Raw genomic sequence first — 18,305 nt, forward strand, 5'->3', positions numbered from 1 at the left:
CAACTCAATAGATCTTTTCTTTATTGTTTACCTAAGTAGGGAAAAAAACTTCATATTTTCCATCTTTCATAACTGTATTGTGATTCAAGCTCATAAACTTAGAGGAAAAAACTTGAAAATATAAGGAGTATTATTATTTTTTAAACATCTTTATTAGAGTATAATGGCTTTGCAATGGTGTGTTAGTTTCTGCTTTATAACAAAGTGAGTCAGCTGTATGTATACATATATCCCCATATCCCCTCCCTCTTGTGCCTCCCTCCCACCCTCCCTACCTCACCCCTCTAGGTGGTCACAAAGCACAGAGCTGATCTCCCTGTGCTATGTGGCTGCTTCTCACTAGCTATCTATTTTACTTTGGTACCATATATATGTCCATGCCACTCTCTCACTTCGTCCCAGCTTACCCTTCCCCCTCCCCGTGTCCTCAAGTCCATTCTCTACGTCTGCGTCTTTATTCCTGTCCTGCCCCTAGGTTCTTCAGAACTTTTTTTTTTTTAGATTCCATATATATGTGTTAGCATACTGTATTTGTTTTTCTCTTTCTGACTTACTTCACTCTGTATGACAGACTCTAGGTCCATCCACCTCACTACAGATAGTTCAATTTTGTTTCTTTTTTTTTTTTATAAATTTATTTATTTTATTTTATTTTTATTTTTGGCTGTGTTGGGTCTTCGTTGCTGTGCACGGGCTTTCTCTAGTTGCCGTGAGCAGGGGCTACTCTTCATTGTGGTGCACGCGCTTCTCATCGCAGTGGCTTCTCTTGTTGCGGAGCACGGGCTCTAGGTGTATGGGCTTCAGTAGTTGTGGCACGCAGGCTCAGTAGTTGTGGCTTGCGGGCTCTAGAGCTCAGGCTCAGTAGTTGTGGCGCACGGGCTTAGTTGCTCCGCGGCATGTGGGATCTTCCCCCCGGACCAGGGCTCGAACCCCTGTCCCCTGCATTGGCAGGCGGATCCTTAACCACTGTGCCACCAGGGAATCCCTCGTTTCTTTTTATGGCTGAGTAATATTCCATTGTATATATGTGCCATATCTTTTTTTTTTTTAACATCTTTATTGGAGTATAATTGCTTTACCATGGTGTGTTAGTTTCTGCTGTATAACAAAGTGAATCAGCTATACATGTACATATATCCCCATATCTCTTCCCTCTTGCGTCTCCCTCCCTCCCACCCTCCCTATCCCACCCCTCTAGGTGGTCACAAAGCACCGAGCTGATCTCCCTGTGCTATGCGGCTGCTTCCCACTAGCTATTGGTTTTACATTTGGTAGTGTATATATGTCCATGCCACTCTCTCTCTTTGTCCCAGCTTACCCTTCCCCCTCCCCGTGTCCTCAAGTCCATTCTCTAGTAGGTCTGCGTCTTTATTCCCATCCGGCCCCTAGGTTCTCCAGAGCCATTTTTTTTTTTTTTTTTTTTTTTTTAGATTCCATACATATGTGTTAGTATACGGTATTTGTTTTTCTCTTTCTGACTTACTTCACTCTGTATGAGACCCTAGGTCCATCCACCTCACTGCAGGTAACTCAATTTTGTTTCTTTTTAAGGCTGAGTAATATTCCATTGTATATATGTGCCACATCCATTCATCTGTCAGTGGACACTTAGGTTGCTTCCATGACCTGGCTATTGTAAATAGTGCTGCAGTGAACATTGTGGTACATGACTCTTTTTGAATTATGGTTTTCTCAGGGTATATGCCCAGTAGTGGGATTGCTGGGTTGTATGGTAGTCCTATTTTTAGTTTTTTAAGGAACCTCCGGAGTATTATTATTTTTAAAAAGGGAAGTCATTTCTATTAGATTGAGTAAGAGGGTTTTTTTCCCCTTCTAATCTAAAACTTTAGGAGAATTTCAACATGATTTATAAAGGAATTTAGTATCTTGGCTTTCATTAACATAATAACAAATAAATGTAAATATTGGCAGTCCTATAAGCCTCAAACAGTTTTTGTGATATAAGAAAGTAGTGTTTAACTATTAGTGTTGCCATCGTAATTTCATTAGTGTGGCTTCTTTACACACTTTCTCCAGTGACGCAAATACAGACATGATTTTTTGGAACATCAGACTTATGGCTGCCTTCTCTCTTCTTCATTACTTATGTTGGACAAACTGCCATTATCACTTGCCAAAAATAATCCCACAGTTCAGTAGACTTCAGTTTTACGGTCTCTCATGTCCTCCTTAGACCACCAGTAGCTTTGTCTCTTGGAAATCAGAAATTGGACACTTCTTTTTGATGTTTAACAAACCAGACTCCGTTTCCTAACCTCTAAGGAAGAATATAGCAAAACAACAAATTTTCTAAGCAACATCTCTGGAAACATAGCAGCAAATCTCTTTGGAATGCGTCCTTTGGAACATAGGCCAAATTATTTTTGTATCGAGCTTTTAATCAGATTTGTATTAAGGTGATGATAATAGTAAAGTCTTTAATAGGGTAAGATATTATAGTTATATGTATTTTCCTTTATCTATATTCATATACAGAAATGACTAAAGACTCACCAAACTTTGGTAATATCTGTATTCTTGAGATGTAACCAACTTCAAGAAACTAAGGATAAAATATGGAGCTTATAGATTCAGGCTTCTCTTATTCTTATACTGTAACCAATTTCATGAAACTAATGATAAAATAGGAAGCTTATCAAATTTCACCAACTTCCCTGTTCCCCAGTTCTCCCTTCCCACCCACTTCTCCCCCTCTCCAACCCCATACCACTTTCTCTGCTATATTTCAGGAAACTTTTTTCAATCCTCACTTCTCCTTCCTTCTATTTTCTCGGCTTTATAACTTATTTATATAACCTTTCCAATGATATCCTGTGGATTATGCTAAAGTATAATAAATAAATCACATAGTTGAGTTTGTCGAAAGACCTTATACCATCAAACCATAGTTAATAAAAACTGAGAGGTCTTTTTAAAGTATGACCTTAACTCTGCTCTTTTTCCCATTTCTCCCTAGCACTTCAGAGTTTTTTTAATGAAATGTTTCAAACTCCTAACTTTCCCTGTTATACTAAAGAGTTGAGTGACATTTAATTATCTAGTAAAAATTTCAAACCTTGTAGTTCATTCAAGTAGTCAGCTTTCTCCTCTACTATTAAAATTAAATAATTTTTATTACAAAGTTATTATTAAGTACATTTTATTTCAAAATCTTTCTCTCAAGTCTTAGCTCCAGATAATATATTTTTAAAGTGGTGCAAATTGTGATCTTGTGCTTACTTTATTCCAAATGTAAGAGTCTGTTCATGCTGGTTGCCCCAAAGCAAGTAATTGCTTTTTTTCTATCTTTCATTTATCCTTAAACCTCATAAGCTAACAAAAGATCCGAAGGTTCATCCTCTAGCTTCTTTGTCTTCTTAACCTACCATATTTCACTTTTCAGAATACCTTAAAGATTGCCCCATGGAACAGTATTGCTTTCAGAAGTATGGTTTTCAAGAGAATTCTATGATGATGCATTTATTTTCATCCATCTAGTATTTAGGTTGCATTTAAACTGTTGTTCGCAGACGTAGAGAATGAACTTGAGGACACGGGGAAGGGGAAGGGTAAGCTGGAACGAAGTGAGAGAGTAGCACTGACATATATACACTACCAAATGTAAAATATATAGCTAGTGGGAAGTAGCCGCATAGCATAGGGAGGGTGGGAGGCAGACGCAAGAGGGAGGGGATATGGGGATATATGTATACATATAGCTGATTTACTTTGTTATACAGCAGAAACTAACACACCATTGTAAAGCAATTATGATGTTAAAAAAATAGTGTCTTGTTATCGGAGTCTTAATAGATTATATTTTACCAATTTATAATATAAAACATAACAGTTGTGAAAATGAATGTATAGATGGGCCTGTAAATGACAGCCTTGCCTCTTTCAGGAGAGAGTCTTCTTGGTAACCTGTGAATTTGAAAAAAAAAAAAAAAGCCTTTGCTTTCCCAACCTCCTGTAACCTAGCAAGCTGTAGAGAACTTGGACTTTTTCTCCTCCATAGCCAAAATAAGAGATTATGGTTGTAGAAGGCATCTTATGACACTTTCTACAACAGTAAAATCAGCATTTTGGAGGGAAATAGCTGGATAAGTATATATTTGTTCTTTAAAATATTTTTGGAACAAGCTTATGTATGGATAGATTATTTGAAAATTTATATATATATTTCTGAGTCTTTGTGTTTTTTATTTTAAATAAGCTCCTATCCCCTCTTCAAGACTCACTTCAGCAATTTCTTTGCTGGTCCTCAACTCAGTCTGCCTTTCCTTGGGTCTAACCTTGCCCATTATGCAGGTCTCTGTTATCAATTTTATGACTGTATTGTGATCATCTTTTTAACGCATCTATTAGACTGTACTCTCTGAGGGCAGGGGCTGATTATGTTGTTATTTTCTCAGCATAAAGCACTGTGCTGCCATTGTGGTGTTAAACATTGAGGTGTGGGATTGTGATATCAGAATTCTACCGCTAACCCCAGTAAATTTATTTCTAACCCTGTAAGATCCCTGAGACCAGAAAACACACAATGGACAACTGCAGAAGAAAGCAAGGGAACCTCAGCTGGGTTAGTGCAGAAACTTCAGGGTGGGCCTCTGCGAAATTGGACGGGAGCATCAGAGCTCCTAAAGGGCCTCTTCTGTACCTTAGGTTCAAAACTGAATGTCACAACTGGCTAGTGACAAGGGAGGGCCAAAGAGAAGAGTATGCAACAGTGTAGAGAGGTGATTGAGCTTTTTCCCATGTGGACTCTGGCTCAGCTTACCCTTTCTGCATGTGGGATGAAAAGGTATGAGGGAGAGGGTCCCAACCATGTGTACAGCCTCTTAAAGCATGGTGACCCCACTTACTTTTTTTTTTTTTTTTTCCGTAGGGCTAGATTTTTAATCTTTCAGGATTCTAACTTTTCAGAAATGGCTTCTTCCCAGTCGCAACTGAATGATAAGAGAAAAGAAATGCAATTAGCTCATAACCACAGAACTAAGGAGGCCTTAGGCTAATGTCCCTTTTTTTTTTTTTAAACGTCTTTATTGAAGTATAATTGCTTCACAATGGTGTGTTAGTTTCTGCTTTATAACAAAGTGAATCAGCTACACATATACACATGTTCCCATATCTCCTCCCTCCCGCATCTCCCTCCCTCCCACCCTCCCCATCCCACCCTCCCCAGGCGGTCACAAAGCACGGAGCTGATCTCCCTGTGCTATGCGGCTGCTTCCCACTAGCTATCTATCTTACATTTGGTAGTGTATATATGTCCATGACACTCTCTCACCCTGTCACATCTCACCCCTCCCCCTCCCCATATCCTCAAGTCCATTCATTAGTAGGTCTGTGTCTTTATTCCCATCTTGCCACTAGGTTCTTCATGACCTTTTTTATTTTTTTTCCTTAGATTCCATATATATGTGTTAGCATACTGTATTTGTTTTTCTCTTTCTGACTTACTTCACTCTGTATGACAGACTCTAACTCCATCCACCTCATTACAAATACCTCCATTTCATTTCTTTTTATGGCTGAGTAATATTCCATTGTATATATGTGCCACATCTTCTTTATCCATTCATCCGATGATGGACACTTAGGTTACTTCCATGTCCTGGCTATTGTAAATAGAGCTGCTATGAACATTTTGGTACATGACTCTTTTTGAATTATGGTTTTCTCAGGGTATATGCCCAGTAGTGGGATTGCTGGGTCATATGGTAGTTCTATTTTTAGTTTTTTAAGGCACCTCCATACTGTTCTCCATAGTGGCTGTATCAATTTACATTCCCACCAACAGTGCAAGAGAGTTCCCTTTTCTCCACACCCTCTCCAGCATTTATTGTTTGTAGATTTTTTGATGATGGCCATTCTGAGCGGTGTGAGATGATACCTCATTGTAGTTTTGATTTGCATTTCTCTAATGATTAATGATGTTGAGCATTCTTTCATGTGTCTGTTGGCCATCTGTATATCTTCTTTGGAGAAATGTCTATTTAGGTCTTCTGCCCATTTTTGGATAGGGTTGTTTGTTTTTTTGTTATTGAGCTGCATGAGCTGCTTGTAAATCTTGGAGATTAATCCTTTGTCAGTTGCTTCATTTGCAAATATTTTCTCCCATTCTGATGGTTGTCTTTTGGTCTTGTTTATGGTTTCCTTTGCTGTGCAAAAGCTTTGAAGTTTCATTAGGTCCCGTTTGTTTGTGTTTTTATTTCCATTTCTCTAGGAGTTGGGTCAAAAAGGATCTTGCTGTGATTTATGTCATAGAGTGTTCTGCCTATGTTTTCCTCTAAGAGTTTGATAGTGTCTGGCTTTAAACTTAGGTCTTTAATCCATTTTGAGTTTATTTTTTTGTATGGTGTTAGGGAGTGTTCTAATTTCATACTTTTACATGTAGCTCTCCACTTTTCCCAGCACCACTTATTGAAGAGGCTGTCTTTTCTCCACTATATATGCTTGCCTCCTTTATCAAAGATAAGGTGACCATATGTGTGTCGGTTTATCTCTGGGCTTTCTATCCTGTTCCATTGATCTATATTTCTGTTTTTGTGCCAGTACCAAACTGTCTTGATTACTGTAGCTTTGTAATATAGTCTGAAGTCAGGGAGCCTGATTCCTCCAGCTCCATTTTTCGTTCTCAAGATTGCTTTGGCTATTCGGGGTCTTTTGTGTCTCCATACAAATTGTGAAATTTTTTGTTCTAGTTCTGTGAAAAATGCCAGTGGTAGTTTGATAGGAATTGCATTGAATCTGCAGATTGCTTTGGGTAGTAGAGTCATTTTCACAATGTTGATTCTTCCAATCCGAGAACATGGTATATCTATCTATTTGTATCATCTTTAATTTCTTTCATCAGTGTCCTATAATTTTCTGCATACAGGTCTTTTGTCTCCTTAGGTAGGTTTATTCCTAGATATTTTATTCTTTTTGTTGCAATGGTAAACGGGAATGTTTTCTTAATTTCACTTTCAGATTTTTCATCATTAGTATATAGGAATGCAAGAGATTTCTGTGCATTAATTTTGTATCCTGCTACTTTACCAAATTCATTGATTAGCTCTAGTAGTTTTCTGGTGGCAGTTTTAGGATTCTCTATATATAGTATCATGTCATCTGCAAACAGTGACAGCTTTACTTCTTCTTTTCCGATTTGGATTCCTTTTATTTCTTTTTCTTCTCTGATTGCTGTGGGTAACACTTCCAGAACAATGTTGAATAATAGTGGTGAGAGTGGGCAACCTTGTCTTGTTCCTGATCTTAGTGGAAATGGTTTCAGTTTTTCACCATTGAGGACAATGTTGGCTGTGGGTTTGTCATATACGGCCTTTATTATGTTGAGGAAAGTTCCCTCTATGCCTACTTTCTGCAGGGCTTTTATCATAAATGGGTGTTGAATTTTGTCGAAAGTTTTCTCTGCATCTATTGAGATGATCATATGGTTTTTCTCCTTCAATTTGTTAATATGATGTATCACGTTGATTGATTTGCGTATATTGAAGAATCCTTGCATTCCTGGAATAAACCCCACTTGATCATGGTGTATAATCCTTTTAATGTGCTGTTGGATTCTGTTTGCTAGTATTTTGTTGAGGATTTTTGCATCTATGTTCATCAGTGATATTGGGCTGTAGTTTTCTTTTTTTGTGACATCTTTGTCTGGTTTTGGTATCAGGGTGATGGTGGCCTCATAGAATGAGTTGGGGAGTGTTCCCCCCTCTTCAATATTTTGGAAGAGTTTGAGAAGGATAGGTGTTAGCTCTTCTCTAAATGTTTGATAGAATTCGCCTGTGAAGCCATCTGGTCCTGGGCTTTCGTTTGTTGGAAGATTTTTAATCACAGTTTCAATTTCAGTGCTTGTGATTGGTCTGTTCATATTTTCTATTTCTTCCTGGTTCAGTCTCGGTAGGTTGTGCATTTCTAAGAATCTGTCCATTTCTTCCCGGTTGTCCATTTTATTGGCATAGAGTTGCTTGTAGTAATCTCTCATGATCGTTTGTATTTCTGCAGTGTCAGTGGTTACTTCTCCTTTTTCATTTCTAATTCTATTGATTTGAGTCTTCTGCCTTTTTCTCTTGATGAGTCTGGCTAATGGTTTATCAATTTTGTTTATCTTCTCGAAGAACCAGGTTTTAGTTTCATTGATGTTTGCTATTGTTTCCTTCATTTCTTTTTCATTTATTTCTGACCTGATCTTTATGATTTCTTTCCTTCCGCTAGCCTTGGGGTTTTTTTGCTCTTCTTTCTCTAATTGCTTTAGATGCAAGGTTAGGTTGTTTATTTGAGATGTTTCCTGTTTCTTGATGTAGGCTTGTATTGCTATAAACTTCCCTCTTAGAACTGCTTTTGCTGCATCCCATAGGTTTTGGGTTGTCGTGTCTCCATTGTTATTTGTTTCTAGGTATTTTTTGATTTCCCCTTTGATTTCTTCAGTGATCACTTCGTTATTAAGTAGTGTATTGTGTAGCCTCCATGTGTTTGTATTTTTTACAGATCTTTTCCTGTAATTGATATCTAGTCTCATAGCGTTGTGGTTGGAAAAGATACTTGATACGATTTCAGTTTTCTTAAATTTACCAAGGCTTGATTTGTGACCCAAGATATGATCTATCCTGGAGAATGTTCCATGAGCACTTGAGAAAAATGTGTATTCTGTTGTTTTTGGGTGGAATGTCCTATAAATATCAATTAAGTCCATCTTGTTTAATGTATCATTTAAAGCTTGTGTTCCTTATTTATTTTCATTTTGGATGATCTGTCCATTGGTGAAAGTGGGGTGTTAAAAGTCCCCTACTATGATTGTGTTACTGTCGATTTCCCCTTTTATGGCTGTTAGTATTTGCCTTATGTATTGAGGTGCTCCTATGTTGGGTGCAGAAATATTTACACTTGTTATACCGTCCTCTTGGATTGATCCCTTGATCATTATATAGTGTCCTTCTTTGTCTCTTGTAATAGTCTTTATTTTAAAGTCTATTTTGTCTGATATGAGAACTGCTACTCCAGCTTTCTTTTGATTTCCATTTGCATGGAATATCTTTTTCCATCCCCTCACTTTCAGTCTGTATGTGTCCCTAGGTCTGAAGTGGGTCTCTTGTAGACAGCATATATACGGGTCTTGTTTTTGTATCCATTCAGCCAGTCTGTGTCCTTTGGTGGGAGCATTTAATCCATTTACATTTAAGGTAATTCTCGATATGTATGTTCCTATTCCCATTTTCTTAAATATTTTGTGTTTGTTATTGTAGGTGTTTTCCTTCTCTTGTGTTTCTTGCCTACAGAAGTTCCTTTAGCATTTGTGGTAAAGCTGGTTTGGTGGTGCTGAACTCTCTCAGCTTTTGCTTGTCTGTAAAGGTTTTAATTTCTCCATCAAATCTGAATGAGAGCCTTGCTGGGTAGAGTAATCTTGGTTGTAGGTTTTTCTTCTTCATCACTTTAAATATGTCCTGCCACTCCCTTCTGGCTTGCAGAGTTTCTGCTGAAAGATCAGCTGTTAACCTTATGGGGATTCCCTTGTGTGTTATTTGTTGTTTTTCCCTTGCTGCTTTTAATATGTTTTCTTTATATTTAATTGTTGATAGTTTAATTAATATGTGTCTTGGCATGTTTCTCCTTGGATTTATCCTGTATGGGACTCTCTGTGCTTCCAGGACTTGATTAACTATTTCCTTTCCCATATTAGGGAAGTTTTCAACTATAATCTCTTCAAATATTTTCTCAGTCCCTTTCTTTTTCTCTTCTTCTTCTGGGACCCCTATAATTCGAATGTTGGTGCGTTTAATCTTGTCCCAGAGGTCTCTGAGACTGTCCTCAGTTCTTTTCATTCTTTTTTCTTTATTCTGCTCTGCAGTAGTTATTTCCACTATTTTATCTTCCAGGTCACTTATCCGTTCTTCTGCCTCAGTTATTCTGCTATTGATCCCTTCTAGAGTATTTTTAATTTCATTTATTGTGGTTTTCATCATTGCTTGGGTCCTCTTTAGTTCTTCTACATCCTTGTTAAATGTTTCTTGCATTTTGTCTATTCTATTTCCAAGATTTTGGATCATCTTTACTATCATTATTCTGAATTCTTTTTCAGGTAGACTGCCTATTTCCTCTTCATTTGTTAGGTCTGGTGTGTTTTGACCCTGCTCCTTCACCTGCTGTGTGTTTTTTTGTCTTCTCATTTTGCTTATCTTACTGTGTTTGGGGTCTCCTTTTCACAGGCTGCAGGTTTGTATTTCCCGTTGTTTTTGGTATCTGTCCCCATTGGCTAAGGTTGGTTCAGTGGGTTGTGTAGGCTTCCTGGTGGAGGGGACTAGTGCCTGTGTTCTGGTGGATGAGGTTGGATCTTGTCTTTCTGGTGGGCACGTCCACATCTGGTGGTGTGTTTTGGGGTGTCTGTGGCCTTATTATGATTTTAGGCAGCCTCTCTGCTAATGGATGGGGCTGTGTTCCTCTCTTGCTAGTTGTTTGGCATAGGGTGTCCAGCACTGTAGCTTGCTGGTCGTTGAGTGAAGCTGGGTCTTGATGTTGAGATGGAGATCTCTGAGAGATTTTCGCCGTTTGGTATTACGTGGAGCTGGGAGGTCTCTTGTGGACCAGTGTCCTGAAGTTGGCTCTCCCACCTCAGAGGCACAGCCCTGATGCCTGGCTGGAGCACCAAGAGCCTTTCATCCACACGGCTCAGAATAAAAGGGAGAAAAAAATAGAAAGAAAGAAAGAAAGATGGTAAAATAAAATAAAATAAAGCTGTTATAATAAAAAATAAGAAAAAAATTATTAAGAATAAATGTATTCAGAAAAAAAATTTTTTTTAATTTTTAAAAATAGATTTATTAATTTTTTATAGTAAAAAATACAAAAATTATTAATAAAAAAACTTATTAAGAAAAAAATTTAATGTTTTAAAATAAAAATTATGAAAAAACTTATTAAAATTTTTTTTTAATTTCTAAAAATAGAAAATAAGGAAAAAATTATTAAGAAAACATTTATTAGGAAAAAGAGATTTTTTAAGTAAAAAAAAAAACAAAACGAACGGACCTAACCCTAGGACTAATGGTGAAAGCAAAGCTGTACAGACAAAATCTCACCCAGAAGCATACACATATACACTCACAAAAAAAGGAAAAGGGGAAAAATTAATATATCCTGCTCCCAAAGTCCACCTCTTGAATTTGGGATGATTCGTTGTCTATTCAGGTATTCAACAGATGCAGGCACATCAGGTTGTTTGTGGAGCTTTAATCCGCTGCTTCTGAGGCTGCTGGGAGAGATTTCCCTTTCTCTTCTTTGTTCGTACAGCTCCCCGGGTTCAGCTTTGGATTTGGACCCGCCTCTGCATGTAGGTCGCCTGAGGGCGTCTGTTCCCTGCCCAGACAGAATGAGGTTAAAGGAGCAGCTGCTTCGGGGGCTCTGGCTCACTCAGGACGGGGGGAGGGAGGGGCACGGATGCGGGGCGAGCCTGCAGCGGCAGAGGCCTGCGTGACATTGCAGCAGCCTGAGGCACGCCGTGCATTCTCCCGGCGAAGTTGTCCCTGGATCACGGGACCCTGGCCGTGGCAGGCTGCACCGGCTCCCAGGAGGGGCGGTGTGGAGAGTTACCTGTGCTCGCACACAGGCTTCTTGGTGTCGGCAGCAGCAGCCTTAGCGTCTCCTGCCCGTCTCTGGAGTCCATGCTGATAACCGCGGCTCGCGCCCGCCTCTGGGGTCCGCGCTGATAGCTGCGGCTCGCTCCCGTCTCTGGAGTTCGTTTCGGCGGCGCTCTGACTCCCCTTTCCTTGCGCCGCGAAACAAAGAGGCAAGAAAAAGTCTCTTGCCTCTCGGCAGCTGCAGACTTTTTCCCGGACTCCCTCCCTGCTAGCTGTGGTGCGCTAACCCCTTCAGGCTGTGTTCACGCCGCCAACTCCAGTCCTCTCCCTGCAATCCTACCGAAGCCCGAGCCTCAGCTCCCAGCCCCCGCCCGCCCCGGCGGGTGAGCAGACAAGCCTCTCGGGCTGGTGAGCGCTGCTCGGCGCCGAGCCTCTGTGCGGGAATCTCTCCATTTTTCCCTCTGCTCCCCTGTTGCTGTGGGATCCGGGCTGATAGCCGCGGCTTGCGCCTGCCTCTGGGGTCCGCGCTGATAGCCGCGGCTCGCGCCCGTCTCTGGAGTTCGTTTAGGCGCTCTGAATCCCCTCTCCTTGCGCGCCGCGAAACAAAGAGGCAAGAAAAAGTCTTGCCTCTTCGGCAGCTGCAGTGTTTTTCCCGGACTCCCTCCCGGCTAGCACCGAAGCCCGAGCCTCAGCTCCCAGCCCCCGCCAGCCCCCCGGCGGGTGAGCAGACAAGCCTCTCGGGCTGGTGAGTGCTACTCAGCACCGATCCTCCGTGCGGGAATCTCTCCGCTTTGCCCTCCGCACCCCTGTGGCTGCGCTCTCCTCCGTGGCTCCGAAGCTTCCCCCCTCTGCCACCTGCAGTCTCTGCCCACGAAGGGGTTTCCTAGTGTGTGGAAACCTTTCCTCCTTCACAGCTCCCTCCCACTGGTGCAGGTCCCGTCCCTATTCTTTTGTCTCTGTTATTTCTTTTTTCTTTTGCCCTACCCAAGTACGTGGGGAGTTTCTTGCCTTTTGGGAGGTCTGACGTCTTCTGCCAGCGTTCAGTGGGTGTTCTGTAGGAGCAGTTCCACGTGTAGATGTATTTCTACTGTATCTGTGGGAAGGAAGGTGATCTCCGCGTCTTACTCTTCCGCCATCTTGCCCCTCGGTCCATCCCCACTTACTTTTGAAGGTGGTATAATCAAGGTGCTCAAATTTAACACATCTGATTAGTGTTTCCTCATCTTTTGGGGAAGAGGAGGAGTTGACAAAGAGACTTGATTGCATCTTCTCCCCTTAAAGCTTTATAAGTGAGCTTTCAATAAATGTTTATTTATACATCAAATTAGTCCCCTTTTCAAGTAAATTTGTATTTATTTCTGACATATCCTCTTCTTACTGTTTTGATGTTCTTATCCTGAACTTTGAAATTCACATGTTCTCAATGTTTTTGTGACTTATACACTTCTAGGACTATCATTACATGGTGTTTGTATTGGTATAGAGAAGATGTGTAATATAATCCCAAGAGAGTTCTTGAATTCTATTTGACCTTTTTGCATAATATGTCCAAGTGAAATTGGACCATTTGCTTATGAAAAGAACATTGACATAGCTATACTTAAGAGTAGAAAGCTCTGAAATCTTTATTTGAAAAGACATTTATTCATATTGTTAAGTATTCATGGCACCATCCCAGCCAAGGCCTTAATCATTTGACTTATCAATGTTTTCTTTCTTTTGGTGATATAAGAAGAGTGAGAATATGATATCTGGCTTCTATCCAGCAGAATTAGTAATAGATAAGCTCAAATGATTTAATCTGGGCTTATGTGGTACTAGACAGCACTGATTCCATTAAGTCAGTTAAAATGTATACCTTATTAGATTATTCAAGTGCTATGCACATACTAATATAAAAGCAAAATAAGAGCTATTTTAAATAATGAACCATCTAAAAGGAGGCTTTTTTTCCTGGCTTCTATTTTTTATTTTTGCCAGTTTTATTGAGAAATAATTGACATACATCACTGAAAAGTTTAAGGTGTACAGCATGATGGTTTGATTCACGTATATTGTGAAATGATCACCACAGTAGCTTTAGTTAATATCCATCACCTAAAAAAAAAAAATAATAATAAATAAATAAATAAATAAATAAATAAATAAATATCCATCACCTCATATAGATACAATAAAAAGAAAAGAAAAAAAATTCACCTGTGATGAGAACTCGCAGGATCTACTCTGTTAACACTGCTGTATGATATCAGGAAAAGTTATCTATCGTCATCATGTTGTACATTACATCCCTAGTACTTACTTATTTTATAACTAAGTTTGTACCTTTTGACCATCTTCCTCCAATTCCTCCTACCCCCACCCTCTGCCTCTGGTAACCACAAGTCTGATCTCTTTTTCTGTGAGTTTGGTTTTTTTGTTTTGTTTTGTTTTTAGATTCCATATTTAAGTGAGATCGAACAGTATTTGTCTTTCTCTGACTTACTTCACCTAGCATTATGCCTTCAAGATCCACCCATGTTGTCACAAACGGTAGGATTTTCCTGTTTTTTTATGGCTGAATAATATTCCATTGTGTATATATACACTCTTTATCCATTCATCCTTCGGTGGACACCTAGGTTGTTTCCATGTCTTGGCTATTGTAAATAGTGCTGCTATGAATATGGGGATGCAGACATCTTTTCAAGTTGGTGTTTCTGGGTTTTTTGGATATACTCCCAGAACTGGAATTGCTGAATCATATGGTAGTTCTATTTTTAATTTTTTGAGAAAACTTCATACTGTTTTCCACAGTGGCTGTACCAACTTACAATCTCACAAACAGTGCGCAGGGTTTTCTCTTCTCCACATCCATGCCAGCATTTGTTATCTCTTGTCTTTTGATCATGGCCATTCTAACAGGCATGAGGTGATATCTCATTGTGATTTTAATTCACATTTCCCTAGTGACTAATGATGTTGAGCATCTTTTCATGTATCTGTTGGCCATTCATATATCTTCTTTGGAAAAATGTCTATTCAGGTTCTTTGCCCATTTTTTAATTGAATTATTTGGTTTTTTGCTCGAGTTGTATGAGTTCTTTATATATTTTGGATATTAACCTCTTACCAGATATATGGTTTGCAAATATTTTTTCCCATTTCATAGGTTGTCTTCCCACTTTTTTTTTTAATAAATTTATTTATTTATTTTATTTATTTTATTTTTGGCTGCATTGGGTCTTTGTTGCTGCGCACGGGCTTTCTCTAGTTGCGGCGAGTGGGGGCTACTCTTCATTGCTGTGAGTGGGCTCTGATCGCGGTGGCTTCTCTTGTTGCAGAGCACAGGCTCTAGGTGCACAGGCTCAGGAGTTGTGGCACATGGGCTTAGTTGCTCCGCAGCATGTGGGATCTTCCATACCAGGGCTTGAACCTGTGTCCCCTGTACTGGCAGACGGATTCTTAACCACTGCACCACCAGGGAAGCCCAGTTTTCCCACTTTGTTGATGGTTTCTTTTGCTGTGTAGCTTTGTAGCTACGTGTAGCTTGATGTAGTCTCACTTGTTTATTTTTTACTTTGTCTCTTAATGCTTTAGGTATGATTTCCATAATATCATTACTAGACCCATGTCAAGGAGCTTTCTTTCTATGTTTTCTTCTAGGAGTTTCATAGTTTCAGGTCTTTCATTTAAGTCTTTAATCCATTTCAAGTTACTTTTTATGAGTGGTACAAGATATAGGGGTCAAGTTTTATTCTTTTATGTGTGAATATCCAATTTTCCCAGCACCATTTATTGAAGAGACTGTTTTCTCCATTGAGTATTCTTGGCTCTCTTGTCAAATATTTGTTGCTTGGGTTTATTTCTGGGCTTTCGATTCTGTTCCATTGGTTTATTTGTCTGTTTTTATGAAGGAGGTATATTTAATTATTGAATTATTATCTTGTGTTCTTTGCTTAGGGTGTTCCAGTCATGGCAATACGAAACAAAATGATATCAGAAGGACTAGACCCAGATCTTCTTGAGTAAGTAATTCTTCTAATATAATGATATTACTGCCAAGATGCTGAGTTTATCAGTGATAATAAAAATATTTCAAGCTCTATATGTTTTTCCTATACAGTGTTTTATGGTTGAGGAGACCACCTTCTTAAACAGTGCCTCTGCTATGTTTAAAAAGTGAAAAATCTATGCTATGCTACTAAAACTAGCCTTAAGACATTTTAGGAGTAGTTTTAATAGATTGATGATGAATCTGTATATGCAAAAGGGATGGAATTTGATGACAGTTTTGTTGCACAGCAGTAGTGTCCACAAGAAGCAGTGCTCTTTTTCTTCCCATGCTACTTTTTTCCTCCCTCCTTCCCTCCTTCCCTCCATCTCTCTCTCTCTCTCTCTCTCTTGAATTATCTGTAGTTTTTTATTTAAGACCTTAGTGTATAGGAAATTTACTCTACATGATCTAGGTTGAGCCAGATGGGGAAATAAACAGAGTAACTCTAAGTCCACAGTAATGGTTATTAGAAACTAGATATTGTTTTCTGTGAGTTTTATAAAAAAATTTTTGAGAAATGCTGAAAATTTGTGGCTCAGAAATTTGACAGTAATTTACTCCATCCAGGCAAAGCTCATCCTGGGTAAAATATATCATAATGGATTATTCAGAACTAGTCTCCTTTGCAAGTATCTAGACACTTGTAAAGAGTCTTTCCCAGTTTGGGATTTTAGTTCACCCCAATGTATTTAGCTATGGTAGCTATGTAGGCATTCATACTGTACTAGCAGTATACTTTGGAATTTTTCTTGGCTCTCAGCCCTTCAAGAAAATGTATGCATTTTTTCCCTCATATGCAATCTTTTCCTCATGTTTTATCTTTCAAAATATGAAATTTAAGAATTTTTTAGAAGTCTGCAAGAACAGATTTCCCACATGTATCTCCATTTAGTATGTATTTCAGTAGCAAACAGTTCAAGTACAATGGTATAATTGGTAATTTGAACTAAAGCATCTCCAGGATATTTGGCATTTGCTCTGGAAATTGTTTCTGACACACTTTAAAAGCAGATGGATTGTGACATATACTTTAATGTGACTTGAACATATGGGTCCAATCCATTTTGGTACTCATTGGAATATATGTTATAAATATATTTAACATTGACTATGACCTCTTTTTTGCTTCTGGAAATACACAGTAGACCTTCTATACTAACAGAGAGCTAAAATGACCTTTAAAATCATGATTTTTCTCTCTAGAGAAAATGTAATAAATGGAAAACTTAACAGCCCTATAAGCAGCCCTATAAGCCCTATAATCCAATCCCTTTACCCCCTACCGGCTTCACTTCATCCCCTGCCCAGCCTAAACCTACTTCATTATCCTTTACTTCAACCATCTACCCACACTAGCAACTTGAAAGTCACCCTTGATTCTGCCCTCCTCTCTGCCCCTTAACATGTCAGTCACTGTGATTTTCTCTTTTTTAATCTCTCACATCTGACCACATGCCTCCCTCCATGCCATTGCTGTTTAGTTCAAGCCCTCATCGTTTTTCACCTGAATTATTATAATAACTCCTGATTGGTTTTCCTACTCTCTTTCAGTCTGTCACTAAAAACTTAGTGGATCTCTTCATATAGTTCATCTGTTCATACATACAAATCTTTCTGTGATTCTCCACTGCCTTTAACATGTAGCCTAACATCTTAGAATTGCAAATAAATGCTTTTATCATCAAGACTCTAGCTTCATTTCTTGCCATTCATCCCTACTTCCCTATCTCCTGCAGCTGTAGCAAACTACTGGCAGTTCTCTGAATGTGTCATTATCCTGGTGTCTTTGAATGTTCGTATTCCTCCCCATGGAACTTCCTTCCCCCATCTTAAATGGCCAGGCTGACTTCATATTCTTAAAGAGTCCATTTAGGTATCCAGTGGTTAAGAATCCGACTTCCAATGCAGGGGACGGGGGTTTGATCCCTGGTCAGGGAACTAAGATCCCACATGCCGTGGGGCAACTAAGCCCATGTACCACAACTACTGAGCCCAAGTGCCACAACTAGAGAGCCTGTGTGCCACAACTACAGAGCCCACGTGCTCTGGAGCCTGCCACAACTACTGAGCCCATGCACCTCAACTACTGAGCCTGCACGCTCTGGAGCCTGCACGCCACAACTAGAGAGAAGCCTGCGCGCTGCGACAAAAGATCCTGCGTGCCACAACTAAGACCCAACGCAGCCAAAAATAAATAAATAAATATTAAAAAAGAAAAAAAGAAGTCCATGGATGACAACCAAGGGGAGAACCTCCAGGACCCCCAATACTTCCTTGATGTATCTCACTTAGCAAGTTTGAGGGCATGTCATTGTCTGTAAACGTTGAGAAACATTCAGTTGCAAAGTGGTGCCAAGTTTTAGGGTAGAATTCCAGTAACAGTTAACATTGTCTTAACAGAAAAGCTGTTCCTCAACCACAGCCTGGAGCCTGAATTCTGACCCATTACCTCATAAGTACATGCCATTGGTCACGAGGGGCGCTGGTTGGAATAGGGTGACTCACTGTAACCTATCACCACTACCACTAGAAAACCAGCTCCCACTACATTTAGCTAGATATAAGTGGAATCAATCACCTTGTTAAGGAGGAATTCTGGCACTTTGGGAATCATGTTTACATAAAAGTTAAGGAACCTCGCCTTGAGGGGAAAGTCTGAGATGATAAAGGAGAAGAAAATGTACCATCCAAGG

At 39.4% G+C, this 18,305-nt stretch overlaps 1 protein-coding gene across 4 annotated transcripts in view; it reads left to right on the forward strand.

Moving 5' to 3' along the window:
- WASHC3 (WASH complex subunit 3) overlaps positions 1-18,305 on the forward strand; it is a 66,785-nt gene that overhangs the window by 29,895 nt on the left and 18,585 nt on the right. For all 4 annotated transcript variants that reach the window (XM_082419542.1, XM_082419544.1, XM_082419543.1 and 1 more), the window contains one exon: positions 15,519-15,583. In XM_082419542.1, the coding sequence (XP_082275668.1) occupies positions 15,519-15,583 (65 nt within the window). The remainder of the gene's footprint in view (positions 1-15,518; positions 15,584-18,305) is intronic.

This window comes from Balaenoptera physalus, assembly GCF_965194825.1.
Source record: "Balaenoptera physalus genome assembly, chromosome: 13".
Classification (NCBI taxonomy): Eukaryota; Metazoa; Chordata; class Mammalia; order Artiodactyla; family Balaenopteridae; genus Balaenoptera; species Balaenoptera physalus.